The 15,396-nt window shown below is 37.2% G+C and overlaps 1 protein-coding gene and 1 long non-coding RNA gene across 2 annotated transcripts; one reads left to right on the forward strand and one right to left on the reverse strand.

The window, feature by feature from the left end:
* Positions 1–298: 298 nt before the first annotated feature.
* On the reverse strand, positions 299–8,194 carry LOC130459388 (uncharacterized). The gene is made up of 4 exons (XR_008918757.1): positions 7,962–8,194; positions 7,286–7,873; positions 1,073–1,128; positions 299–981 (listed from the first exon to the last, which is right to left on the reverse strand). It is a non-coding gene; the product is annotated as an uncharacterized lncRNA (long non-coding RNA).
* A 2,775-nt stretch (positions 8,195–10,969) lies between these two features.
* Positions 10,970–12,907, forward strand: LOC110797968 (uncharacterized). Its single transcript, XM_022003099.2, has one exon. It carries the CDS (start codon positions 10,970–10,972, stop codon positions 12,905–12,907), a length of 1,938 nt encoding a protein of 645 aa, XP_021858791.2.
* The last annotated feature ends 2,489 nt before the right edge of the window (positions 12,908–15,396 follow it).

Here is a 15,396-nt window from a genome sequence, read left to right on the forward strand (position 1 = left end):
TCCTTTAATACTCGTCTCGGTTTGACCGGAAAAAAGTTTACTCTTGTAATCCATGATCACTATCTTCAATTCAACCACTTCCATAATTAAATCAAAATGAAGATATGCCATGATTATTCTCTCCAATTCAACCACTTCCATAATTACTCTATCGAATTGCACGTAATATTTAATAAGGTAGCTTTTGCTTCCATTTTATTGTTCGAGAAATGGAGAAATTTGCTGAAAACTTTTATCGGAATTGTATTGCTCTGAATCTAACAGATAAAGAGTAATTAATCACCGGAACCGTTTTGGAGATCACATCAGTTCCATATATTCAATGTGTAATTTCACTCATCATAATGTAGTGTTAAGAATTGTACCCTTTCATTGGTCATATCCCTTTCAAAATTACAAAATAAACTAAAGAAAGCAATAACAAGTGGAGTCGCTCCAATCTTCAGTTGAGGTGCTTGCGCGCTGTCTGGGGTTTGAGCCTGCTAACATGGAACACAAGGTGTATCTTTAATGATTTAGAATGACAAGATCAATGAGGGGAAGTAACAGAAACAAAACAAAAAAGACATGAGACAAAAAAAGAAACCACAAAAAAAGAAAGACGGATTCCCGGAGAAGTAAGACAGGAAAAAAAAAAGGAATCTTTAAAAAGTGAATAGGAATAGGTGAATAACCGGACAAAGTTAATAGGAATTGAATAACCGAAAATGAAGTAAACGTCGAAATGTTTTGCAGGACGGAGACTATGATAATCTAATTTAAACGTCAATTAGAAATTATTATCCTAAAAAGATTAGTAGCACAAAACAATAGGTTTCTTAAAATTTTACAAGTTTGTGTGAATAAATCAAAACAACATCTTCAACCAAAAATCAACCTACCTACCAAACTAAAGAACCACATTCTTACTTTTTTAATAGAAATAAATATTGTGGGAGATCTTAACACATAGTATCCTCGTAGGCGATCTCACCATAAATCCTAAAATAATGAGAAATTATCAATCACACAGAAATTACAACGCAATTAAGCTAAGGTAAAGGGAAAAATACATAACGAAAAGTTAATTTACCTGTTATGTTGTGCATCATCAGGAAATCCACGTCACCAAGCTAGACAAACCCCACGCTGAATAGATAAAACACACGCTAATTAATGAAACCCTACGCTAAATACATGAAACCATGCGCTAAGAAGTAAACACCACGCTGGTAAGGGAAATCATACGCTGTATTAAGAACCCCCAAACCTAACTAGTGAAACCCTACGCTCACGCTAATAAGTGGCACTCCACGCTGCTTAAAGAAACACGCTAACCCCACGCTGATAAGTCAAACCCAACGCTGAAAGAAGAAACCCTTTGTCAAACCCCATGCTGACTTAGTCAAAAGCTTAATTAAGAAACCCCACGCCAAGTGAGTCAAACCACACGCCCCGTAAGTCAAACCCCACGTTGAAAAAGAAACCCCACGCTTAATTACGAAACCCTACAACGCTAGGTCAAACCCTACTCTAACTTAAATGAGCACCACCCTGAACATAAGGAACCCCACGGTAATTAATTCGAACCCTACACTGAGAAACCCCACGCTGAACAAAAAAACTCTACGCCGTGTAAGTCAAACCCAACGCTAAGTAATTCGAACGCTACGCTCAAAAAAGAAAACCCACGATGCACGAAAGAACCCCACGATGTACATAATAAACCCCACGCTCTACACATGAAGCCCCACATTCAACACATGAAACTCCAAGTTACTTTAGAAACCCCACGTCAAGTCATTCAACCCCACGCTAAGTTAATTAAACCCTACGATGAGGTGGTGATACCCAACGCTGAATATAAGAAACCCCACATTAAAAAAGTTAAACCCAACGATGAACAAAGGAAACCCCATGATAAGAAAGTTAGACCCAACGCTGAACAAAAGAAACTGTACGATGAACATAAGAAACGCCACGCTAAGTAACTAAAACACCACGCTTAACATAACAAGCCCAAAGATCAACAGAGAAACCCTACGCTAAGTAAGGGAAGCCCTACACTGACATAAGTAACCCCACGCTAATTAAGTTAAACCCTACGATGAACTAAAGAACCCCACGCTTAATTGAGAAATGAACACAAGAAACCCCACGCTAAGTAAGGTAAACCCCACGCTAAGTAAATAAAATCCCACGCTCAACATAAGTTACCCCAATAAACCCCACGCTACGTGATTTAAGCCCATGCTCAACATAAGAAGCCCAACGATCAACAGAAGAAACCCAACGCTCAACTAAATAAACCCTACGCTGAACATAACAAGCCCAATGATGAACTTAAGAAACCCCACGCTAAGTAAATAAAACCTCACGCTCAACATAAGTTACCCCAAGAAACCCCACGTTCAACATAACAAACCCCACCCTAAGTAAGAAAAACCCCAAGCTAAGTGATTTAAGCCCTACGATGAACATAAGAAACCCCACGCTTAGTAATGTAAACCCACACTAAGTAAATAAAACCCCACGCTCAACATAAGTTACCCCAAGAAACCCCACGCTAAGTAAATAAAACCCAACGCTCAACATAAGTTACCCCAAGAAACCCCACGCTAAGTGATTTAAGCCCTACGATGAACATAAGAAACCCCACGCTTAGTAAGGTAAACCACACGCTAAGTAAGAAAAACCCCACGCTTAACATAACAAGCCCAACGATCAACACTAGAAACCCAACGCTCAACTAAATAAACCCTACACTGAACACAACAAGCTCCACGATGAACTTAAGAAACCCCACGCTAAGTAAATCAAACCCCACGCTAAGTGATTTAAGCCCTACGATGAACATAAGAAACCCCACTCTTAGTAAGGTAAACCCCACGCTAAGTATAAATTACCCTAAGAAACCCCACGCTCAACATAAGTTACCCCAAGAAACCCCACACTACGTGATTTAAGCCCTACGATGAACATAAGAAACCCCACTCTAAGTAAATAAAACCCCACGCTCAACATAAGTTACCCCAAGAAACCCCACGCTAAGTAAATAAAACCTCACGCTAAACTAACCCTACGCTGAACATAACAAGCCCAACGATGAACTGAAGAAACCCCACGCTCAACATAAATTACCCCAAGAAACCCCACGTTCAACATAAGAAACCCCACCCTAAGTAAGAAAAATCCCACGCTAAGTGATTTAAGCCCTACGATGAACATAAGAAACCCCACGCTTAGTAATGTAAACCCACGTTAAGTAAATAAAACCCCACGCTCAACATAAGTTACCCCAAGAAATCCCACGCTCAACATAAGTTACACCAAGAAACCCCACGCTAAGTGATTTAAGCCCTACGATGAACATAAGAAACCCCACGCTTAGTAAGGTAAACCCCACGCTAAGTAAGTAAAACCACACGCTCAACATAACAAGCCCAACTGTCAACACAAGAAACCCAATGCTCAACTAAATAAACTATATGCTGAAGACAACAAGCTCCATGATGAACTTAAGAAACCCCATGCTAAGTAAATAAAACCCCGCGCTAAGTGATTTAAGCCCTACGATGAGCATAAGAAACCCCACGCTTAGTAAGGTAAACCCCACGCTAAGTATAAGTTACCCAAAGAAACCCCACGATCATCATAAGTTACCCCAAAAAACCCCACGCTAAGTAAATAAAACACCACGTTCAACATAAGTTACCCTAAGAAATCCCACGCTAAGTGATTTAAGCCCTACAATAAACATAAGAAACCCCACGCTAAGTAAGAAGAACCCCACGCTCAACATAACAAGCCCAGCGATCAACACAAGAAACCCCACGCTAAGTAAATAAAACCCCACGCTAAGTGATTTAAGCCCTACGATGAACATAAGAAACCCCACTCTTAGTAAGGTAAACCCCATGCTAAGTAAATAAAACATCACGCGAAATGATTTAAGCCCTACGATGAACATAAGAAACCCCACGCTTAGTAAATAAAACCCCACGCTAAACTAAATAAACCCTACGCTGAACATAACAAGCCCAATGATGAACTTAAAAAACCCCACGCTCAACATAAGTTACCCCAAGAAACCACACGTTCAACATAAGAAACCCCACGCTAAGTAAATAAAACCCCACGCTCTACATAAGTTACCCCAAGACACCCCACGCTAATGATTTAAGCCCTACGATGAACATAAGAAACCCCACACTTAGTAAGGTAAATTCCACGCTCAACTAAATAAACCCCACGCTGAACACAACAAGCTCCACGATTAACATTAGAAACCCCACGCTAAGTAAATAAAACCCCAAGAAACTCTACGTTCAACATAAGAAACCCCACGTTCAACATAAGAAACCCCACGATAAGTAAGATAAACCCCACGCTCAACATAAAAAGCCCAACGATCAACACAAGAAACCCAACGCTCAACTAAATAAACCCTACGCTGAACACAACAAGCTCCACGATGAACTTAAGAAACTCCACGCTCGACATAAGTTACCCCAAGAAACCCCACGTTCAATATAAGAAACCCCACGTTAAGTGATTTAAACCCCACGCTAAGTAAATAAAACCCCACGATCAACAGAAGAAACCCAACAATGAACTTAAGAAACCCCACGTTAAGTAAATAAAACCCCATGCTCAACATAAGTTACTTCAAGAAACCCTACGTTCAACATAAAAAACCCCACGCTAAGTAAGAAAAACCCCACGCTCAACATAAGTTACCCCAAGAAACCCCACGCTAAGTGATTTGAGCTCTACGATGAACATAAGAAACCCCACGCTTAGTAAGGTAAACCCCACGCTAAGTAAATAAAACCCAACGTTCAACATAAGTTACCCCAAGAAACCCTACGCTCAACATAAGTTACCCCAAGAAACCCCACGCTAAGTAAATAAAACCCCACGCTCAACATAAGATACCCCAAGAAACCCCACTCTAAGTGATTTAAGCCTTGAACATAAGAAACCCCACGCTAAGTAAATAAAAACCCCACGCTCAACATAAGTTACCCCAAGAAACCCCACGTTCAACATAATAAATTAATTTAACATATTTTAACATTAAGTGCAAAGGTAAATTAATTTTGAAAATAAACATAGAAAAATACGTAGATTTTTTTATTCCTTTTCATGCATCGCCCTTAATTTCATGTTAGGTATAAAACTCAATTATAATCATATACTATGAGAAATATCAATTCTCAACCTGGGCCGTTGAACCAGTTGGGTTGGTCCGATAGTTTATAACCCGAACCGTTAATAACCCGCGAGCTGGAACCCAAAACCCAATGCGATAATATTCAACCCAAACCGACCGAAAAATATTAACCCGATTAAGATACTAAACCTGATAACAAACCGTTCCGCAGCAACCAACTCGTTTCAACCCGAACCGAATGGATCCGAAATTCGTTTATAACTCAATCTGTCTCAATCGAACCGTTTGAACCCGAGAAAAACCCGTTTACAACCCAAACTGTTTTAACTCGTAACTCGTTTAATTCGAATCCTTTATAACCCATAACCTGTTTAATCCCGCTACCGATCTTAAATTCTTAACACTTTTAAAAGTTAGCTATTTCTTTTGTTCTCTAATTAAGGCCTCAATATTATTACTTATAAACGTATTAAAAAATGTGATTTTTATAATTTGGAACCGAATTCACCTGACCCGAAGTACAATCCTCCACCCATTTTATCCCGCTATTGATTTACCCACACTGTATGAATCTAAAACAATAAAAACCTTAACCGATATAAACTTGAACCTGATGTAACCCAGCTGTACCTGTTCAACCCGACCCATAAAAATCTTAACCAATAGTTAAAAATCTTAATTGATAGAAACACAACGCTCAACTAAATAAACCCTACGCTCAACATAACCAGCCCAACGATAAACACAAGAAACCCAACGCTCAACTAAATAAACCCTACGCTGAACACAATTAAGAAGCTATTTCTTTTGTCCTCTAATTAAGGCTTCAATATTATTATTTATAAACGTATTAAAAATTGTGATTTTATAATTTGGAACCGAATTCACCTGACACGAAGTACAACCCTCCACCCATTTTATCCCGCTATTGATTTACCCACATTGTATGAATCTAAAACAATTAAAACCTTAACCGATATAAACTTGAACCTGATGTAACCCAGTTGTACCTGTTCAACCCGACCCATAAAAATCTTAACATATAGTTAAAAATCTTAACCGATAGAAACACAACGCTCAACTAAATAAACCCTACGCTCAACATAACCAGCCAAACGATCAACACAAGAAACCCAACGCTCAACTAAATAAACCCTACGCTGAACACAACAAGCTCCACGATGAACTTAAGAAACCCCACGCTAAGTAAATAAAACCCCACGATCAACATAAGTTACCTCAAGAAACCCTACGCTCAACATAAGAAATCCCACGGTAAGTAAGAAAAACCCCACGCTCAACATAAATAAACCATACGCTAAGTAAGAAAACCCCCACGCTCAACATAAGTTACCCCAAGAAATCCCACGCTGAGTGATTTAATCCCTACGATGAACATAAGAAACCCTACACTGAGAATCTAAACCCCACGCTGAGTAAGTCAAACAATACGGTAAAACAAGAAACCCCACGCTCAGTAAGTTAAGCCCTACGCTGTATTTTAGAAACCCCATGCTAAGTAAGTTAAGCCCTACGATGAACCTAAGAGACCATACGATGAGGTAGTGAAACCCAACGCCGAACATAATAAACCCCACGCTAAGTAAGTTAAACACACGAAACACAACGCTAAGTAAGTTAAACATAAGAAACACAATGCCTAAGTAAGTTAAACCCTACGATGAGATAGCCAAACCCTACGCTGAACAAAAGAAACCCCACCCTAAGTTAGTCAAACCCCACGGTGAAAAAAAGAAACCCCACTCTATGTTAGTCAAACCCCACGCTATTTAAGTCAAACCCAACGCTATTTAAGTCAAACCCAACGCTAAGTAACTCAAACCCGACGCTAAACACAAGAAACCCCACGCTAAGAAAGTCAAACACTACGATGACTTAGTCAAACCCCACGCTGAACTTAGTCAAACCCCACACCATGTATAATGATCCCCACGCTAACTTCATCTAACCGCCCCACGCTAAGTAAGAAACCCCACGCTGAACTTAGTCAAACCCTACGATGAGTTAGCCAAACCATGAGTTAGTCAAACCCTACGATGAGTTAGTCAAACCCCACGTATTTTTTTGTTATGGGTAACAATTAAACAAAACCACACATATTACTCGTACCTTATAGGAAGCAATCCTTGACAGCCAAGCTGCTATGCACAACCTCCCATAAAATGATAAGCTTTGCGTTTGTAGCATTAGCCTTATGCAAGATTTTGTTAGTAATTTATGTACACTACAAGAATATGTATCTTTAACGACAAACTATTTACGACGGGTCAAAAATTCCATCGCAAAAGCCTTTTGCGACGGGGCTAACAACCAAACAAGGACGGGAATAACCGTCGCAAATGTCTTTTACGACGGGCTTACGACGGATTTACGACGGGATTCCTATTTACGACGGCCCCCTTTTATGACGGGTTCGCGACAGGAAATCCCGTCGTTAATCAACGATTATTGGCCTTTCGCGACGGGATTTCCCGTCGTTAATAGTACAATTTCTTGTAGTGGTAGCATTGAAAGTTCTTATCAAAAAGAAAAAACAAAACATACCTTCGTAAAAGGTAGCTTTTCACCTCTTGTCCAATACTCTAAACTCTTAAGCATATAAACTCCACAGTGATACCCATTGTCCTGCCTCGCATTCCCCGGCCCGTTACAATAAAAAGTTTCCAAGACTTCATGTCCACATTGAATATGCATTACCTAAGAAGTGGAGAATACATTAGTGCTTTAGTGTTGGAAATTTGTAAATATCAAACAATTCAAAATAGAAATTGACATGGACTAGTACCACCGGATAGACATGCTTTGAATAAAGATCTGGAGAAATGTCATTATCCAAAGAATCTAGTATGTAGATCTCTCGCTCTTTTACATGAATGTGGATATTGAAGAAGTGATCACCATCCACTACACCAATAAGAATCTGTAAGGAAAAAAAAACTTCAACACATACTTCCTAAAGCACATAATATAAGTCAAACACATACTTGCTAATTTCATTTCGGGTTCACCTTATCTAGATCATCCTCAAAGATAGGATGGACAAAATTGTATTGTTCCGTCAAACTTTTTATATTGGCATTCCAAAACTGCAAGGCAAATAATAACAGAAAAAATAAGAATAGTAATAATGAAAATAATAATATTACAATAGTAATTCATTTTATTTCTAGTGAAGGCAACCCAATAATAATAAAAATGGGTCTAGACTGCAAAAAAGTGAAATTACTTGTGGATCAACAAATTTGATTGGCTTTTCTTTGAAAGTTTGACAGAGAATTTGATAAAACTCACCAGCTACTTGTGATGCAAAAAAAAAAAAAACAAAGACAAATTGAATATATATACTTATGCAAGTTTATATACATTCACGAATTAGCATAATTTGGCTTGAAGACTCACTGATGTATCCAGCCATGAGGATTCCTCAAGATAATGCTCAAATGGAGACAACAATTTTATTCTAACACAAGCATTAATAAAAAAAATCAGTATGAAAAATAACAGGACAAGGCTGTAAAACAAAACAGAAAAGTAGATAAAATATCACATACGTAAGTACTGTTCCTCCCTTCAGTTGCTCTCGTATTTTGTCTACAGGTGTGTTGTACATTATATTTGTTCATCATCCTACCAAAAATACGAATTGACTTGTGACATGGAGGACTTATATGATAGTTAAAAACATCGATATCGAAATTCAATTTACCTGATTACTTGTCTGGAAAGTGAGATTGCTACAGTCGATAGGTGTAAAGTTCGGCATATCATGATGGTCATTCTACACCGTACAATATTTGAGTTAGTACGAAAAATTGGGATGATAAACCAAATATAGAGCATAACTCTATCAAGAAGCATACCCATGTTCTGCCCTTAAATGCAGAATGATTTTTTTTGATGAAATCTTTAATTGCAACGCAAAGTCGTGGCTTTAAATACATAAACTCATCTTGTGTTGTACAATGAGTAAATTTGTTGAACTCTAGCAATGCCCCTTCATTGGCTTTTTCCGCTGCAGAAGACATGGTGATAATGCCCGGAGTTTAGGAATCTGAGAATCTGACTGATGATGGTGATGGTGGCGGACCTAGAAATTTGGTGATGATAGGGCACTATCGACCCGTTTGACAAAATACTAATAGACACATATATATATAAACAATTTTAAAATGTTCAGAGTATTCACAAAGATGTAATACTCTATTGATCCTTTTCGCATGGTGCATATTGATCATAAAACTATGCTTTCCCAACCAAACTTCAACAATAAATAATAATTAAAAAATGTATGTTATTTTCATGACCAACTTCAACTAATTAAGTTCATCAATTTTCTCATTGTCTTTGTTCTAAGTTCATCAATTTTCTCACTTGTCTTGTTCTTAAGCAATTAGTTGAGAATTTAAAATTGGGAAAAAAAACAGGTCCTTTCAAATTAAGAAACTTATAGCTTGAATATTTGAATATGTTACAAATTATAATACATAATCGCACACAAAATATGCAAATACAATTTAATTAGAAATTTTAATTGAAAAGTTACCAAAATAGAAACAGACGTTGCTACCGAGACCAATCTAATAAGATCTTACATGTAACGCTTTGATGTATATAATAGTGAGAATTTATGGTCAAAGTTTTCATACTTTAGACACATATTCCAAAGCGTAAAGAACTTTTAAAAACGGAGATAGTAGAACTCTAGATATACCATAACTCTAACAAATCCTGTTTCAATTTCTACGAATTTAACTAGATGAACTCGAACATCATCGTTAAATCGAACAATATAAATTCATCAATCAAGTTTCATTTCGATTATATTACTTTGACATAATCATATTTACAAATTAAAGGGGAAGAATTAATATGAAAATTTTAAACATTGGTTTCATCGAAAAAGAAAATAAAGGAGAAATTAAATACTCCATCCGTATTTTAAAAAGAGATACATTTTCCTTAAACGGCCGTATTTTAAAAATAAATACATTTTCCTTTTTTGACATATTTTGGTCCACACTTCCAATATATTACTCCCTCCATTCCTAAATGATCTTCCTATTTGGAGTTTGGGTGGAAAATAAGAAAATGGAATCTTATAATGATTACGTGTAAGAATAATGATTGGGTTCGAGAAAGTAATAAATAAATGAAGGAAAGTAATAAAGAAATGAATGAGAGAGAAGACATTTTGTTTAAAGTAATAAAAAATCATAAAAGTGGGGTCGGGTGGGTGAATGGGGAAATGTGAATGAATTAAATAAGGAATGATGAAAAATTTATGGTAAAAAGTCATGTCCAAAAATAGAAACAGGAAGATCATTTAGGAACGACATTTATAGAAACAGGAAGATCAAAAAGGAATAGAGGGAGTAATATTTATCTATTTCCTGTGGTCCCCAAACCTACTCACATCATCTTTTAACTATAATAAATAATTTATCCATTATCCCACTTTCCTCTTATTTTAATAAATTCAATCCACTCTCTTAAAATTGGAGTGTGTATCAGTTAAAGTATATCTCTTTTTAAAATACGGAAGGAGTAGTTAAGGTTTGAATTTCCGATTGAAATCAAACTGAAATTTTAATTTGGCAATAGTTAGATGACGTGGCTTTGCTGAGGTATTGGGTTTTAAAAGCCTTTGCGTTGACAGTGATGTTTTCTCCGATTTATTTTAGGACAAAATATTGGTAAACATATGACACAGACAATGATACCTTAGCCATTTACACCACCAAATCAAATGATGAATTGATGATCCAGATCTCAAAACAAAAACAGCAAACCAACATGGTAAAAACAGAGGAACTCCAAGAAGAAGAAGATGAAAGAAAAAACAGCATTTTTGAGGTAAGAGAGGAGCTTATGATCTCAAATAATGGTACTGTGAATCCAACACTAAGAAGAACATCCCATTTTCTTAAACCTTTGATTAACCCCACAAATGAATCCCTTCCTAAACCCCCCCTTTCTGTATTTCCTTCTTCTCCAAATCTCAACATCAAAGACCTCAAAAGAAAGGTATATTTCGATGGAAGGCCAAACCCACAACATTCATGGAAATACTGGGTTGAGACTTTACAACAAACCCACGAAAATACTTGGGAAAAAGCCGGAATTTTTGATGCAATTAGGGTTTCTACTTACAATATTAAGAGGGATAATGAGTTAGTTATTGGGTTGGCTGAGAGATTTAGTGCTGAAACTAACACATTTGTGTTTCCATGGGGTGAAGCCAGCATTACTTTGGAAGATGTGAATATTTTGGGTGGGTTTTCTTTGTTGGGGTGTTCTGTTGTTGACCCACTTTGGACCGAGGAGATCTTACTTCTTGAGAAAAAATTGGTGGATGCTTTTGATGTGATTCGAAGTCGTATGAAGAGGGGAGACCATGTTACCCATTGTTGGTGGATGGATTATTTCATGGGAAAAGGGGGTGAGTTAGAGCATGTTGCTCTTCTTGTTCTGTGGTTGTCAAGGTATGTATTTTCGAAGAATTTTTACAATATAATTTCTCAAAATGTATTCACTCTCGCAATTAATCTTTCAATAGGAATCAAGATTGCTCTAGCTCCTGCTGTTTTAGGTGCAATTTATAGAGACTTAAGGTTGTTGAAACAATATATTTTGGGTTTTAGTTGTGAAGCTGGAAATGAATGTGAAAATCTTGTTGTTTGGGGATTATTTCAGCTTGTTCAGCTTTGGGGTTGGGAGAGATTTCCTAGATTAGGTCCTGAACCGGAAGCTTTATCCAAAGGTGAGCCAAGAGTTGCTCGTTGGCATAACATGACCAAACTGATTATTAAGGATTTGAGGAAAGAACTTGAGGTTGATGCAGGAAGCTTTTATTGGAAGCCTTATGCTACGTATGTTAAGAACTGGGAATTTCCCAAGTACTATAGTCATCAGGAGATGAAAGTGTTGTTAGATTCAAACGTGGATGAGCAACTACAGTCGTTTGCAAGGTGCTTGAGGCCTTGTGAATTAGTTGGTATGGATTGTGTGGAGCAATACCTCCCACATCGTGTAGGGATGCAATTCGGAATGGATCAAGCCATTCCAAATTTTGTTCCTAGATCGAATGATTGTTATTCGCAAGCTTGGTATAGCTATTGCAAACCACTTGATGGTTTGAAGCTATACATTCCTCCTCGGTTGTTTCAAGGAGATGTAATGATGCAGTACTCGGTTTGGTGGAGTGGAGGTGAACTGAAACTGTGCAGAAACCACAGGAGTCTAAAGCTATTGGAACAAGCACCAATGAGGGAGGAGGGGAAGCGAAAAGAGAAAAAGAGTAGTTGTGGTCAGAGGAAAAGAAAGAGGAGGAAAGAGGAACGGAGAGATAAACAAGAGAGAAAGTATGTGAAAGGGAAGGTAGTGTCCAGAGTTTCAAAGGGTAGTGAAGGCAAGAAAGTGTGTAAGAGCAAATTAAACACGGGTGAAACAAGCAAGCACTTGGAGCGTAGGAAAGAGCCAATTCTTGGCACTGAACTGAACCCGAAATGTAGCACTTTTACTGAAGATGAAGCTGCGAATCAGAGTACAAACGTCAAGCAAGTCTACACTTCAGTTGCTGCTTCTCTGATAATCATTGATGATGAGGAAGATAGTGAGGAAGATAATCGTGGTCTTAAGCAATTTAAAGAACTATGTCTTGAGATCGGAGACAGACTTAGTAGGCTGGAAAGAGATGTCGAAACAGCCAAGGGAAGTACTGGAGTAGCATAATGGATCAACTTTGATGTTTATTTGAAACAGAGAAAGAGATCAGATTCAGCAAACTGGCTCAGGTTTTAGGTTTAGATGTTTCCTGAACTAGCAAATAGCAATGGGGTTGGTTAGTCAGTTAGTAATATGCCGTTAGTGGCCGGACAGCTTATTTAGAATGAAATAGATTGTGTAATATCTTCTTAGTTCTAGTATTTGTTAGTTATATATATTACGTAACTTTGCATTCAGTGGAATACAACTTGCAACCCTCTTCTGATCTCCAATTACTTCTGCATTTTCATCTTAGCATTTTCATTAGATGCTTTGAAGTTTAGTGTGACAGCCCTATATTGTTGGCGCCGATTATACTATCATCGTTCTACCATATCTGAGTTAGATGTCATGCTTTCAGCAAAGCAGTATACATTGGCTTTTCCTGTAAATGTCTCAATTTCTTATAATTTGCAATGCTTCTCTAAATCTTCTTATTTACTAGTCTGGATTCTGGATTCTGGATTCTGGATTTGCGTATCAGATGATTGTGCTAATCTGATGTAGTTGGTGATAAATCCTTCATGGTAATCTAGCAACTGTCACACTGAGGAGCTTATATGAGCTCATTTGAAACTATGTTGCTCGGACTCTTGCTGTTTGACTCATTGGAAGTGAGCTCTTAAATCTCAAAACTTTTCCGTGATATTGGAAAAATCAGTGTAAAGTGTGTATGTTCATTTAAATGTAATATATGTGTGCCCTTGTACAGAATGACAAGTTGAGAGTTGGAACAATGAAGGATGGTACCAAGTACCAACCTTAATATTGCATCCTTAACATTACAATTCTTGGCATCGTCACTGAATGCAGTAGATGGCATGTTGTAAATTGGAAATTGGAAATTGGAAATTGGAAATTGGAAATTGGAAATAGCAAAATGAATGAATGCATGCATGTCCGGAGTTTAAATGAAACTCCGGCCTCCTTGACAGTTGACAGTTGACAGTGGAGTTTATTTGCACGTATGGCCGCAAAATCAAATTAGTTAGTTATTTTATCTACTGTATGTATTTGTGCTTAATTGCTTATTATAGAAGGTATAATATCTCTAACATCAGGTATCTCAGGAAAAGGAAGGCAAGTAGTATTCCTATTTATGTGTTGGAAATCTCCAGGTCAATGCTTCAAAATATTATCGTCCTTAAATCAGTATTTGTGTGGTAAGCACTAATTAAGCTGTTCAAGGCATGTATTACTGTTTCCTTTTTTTTATAGGTGTACCGTGTACGGCTAATCTCACTGTGAATGTTGTAGATCCAGTGACAACTCTGACAAGTAAGAATGAAATGGTGAAGATTGATACATATTACGGATTATAAAAGTTTATACTGTGCATAACTTCTGGTTAAGAATAGCTGTGAACATTTTGTCTGAGAAGATGCAGGAGAAGTAGATACGGCGCCAACAACATTTTGATCAGTCATTAATTCCCTATCAATTAGAAGAATGAGGTCTTGGATTGTAGATACTATCACATTGAAAATCATATAATCCCCTGAGCAATGCGGTCTTTGGGCCATAAACCAAGCTTTACATATTTGAAGGACGGTGTAGACATGAAAAGCTCTGCCTACCTAACTGTAAACCTGAAATTAGCAGAAGCCACTCTTCGGATCTTGCAAATTTTAGCATCAAGCTTCGCAATTAGTAGTGGTAAATTACTAAATTGTCAACGAGCTGACAAGAGAGCCCTATATCTTCTGTAGGTGCTTGAGGTCTTGTGAGTTGGTTGACATGGATTATCTTTAACCTCTGTAGCAAACTCTAAAACTGCATTATCTTTAATTACAACAAATTTATAACCTGTAATTTCTACTTTGTCTAGTGACGATCCTCTCAATCATGTCCTTTGATTCTGACTTTTGGTCTGTTTCCTACAACAGCCAAGTAAGTACTTGAAAGTCTAGGTATTCAGTAAAATCAGTTGACTCTGGAAAGAGACTCATGGTGCATTTTAGCTGATTTACAGCAAACCCATCAAAGTATTTGGAAGAAAGTTGGGATCTTTGATGCTATCGCCGTGTCGACTTATAAGATTAAGTGGGACAATGAGTTGGTTATGTGTTTAGCTGAAAGATGGTGCCCTGAAACTAACACATTTGTGTTTCCATGGGGTGAATCCACCATTAGTTTTGAGGATACTAGTATAATACCCGTGCGATGCACGATTTACAATATAAAATTATATATAATTTTCATTAAATCTAAACTATATTTATAGACAATAACCAAAATAGAGCTTGTACACATCCTTCTAATTAAAATTTATGATGGATATTTGTTATTGCCCCATTACGTATCTTACTTTATTGAAAAAATAAAAATAAAACAAATAAGACTACGTAGATAAAATTATTTTTATTTCCGCTCATCACATGTGTCAAACATAAAGTTATTCTCGTATACCCTTTATTTTGATAGTCATACTCACCTATTACTTGTCCCACCATTTA

Source organism: Spinacia oleracea, chromosome 4 (assembly GCF_020520425.1).
Source record: "Spinacia oleracea cultivar Varoflay chromosome 4, BTI_SOV_V1, whole genome shotgun sequence".
NCBI classification, from domain to species: domain Eukaryota; kingdom Viridiplantae; phylum Streptophyta; class Magnoliopsida; order Caryophyllales; family Amaranthaceae; genus Spinacia; species Spinacia oleracea.

Coding starts and splice junctions, on each gene's coding strand:
- LOC110797968 (XM_022003099.2), top strand. CDS start 10,970: ATGGTAAAAACAGAGGAACTCCAAGAAGAAGAAGATGAAAGAAAAAAC.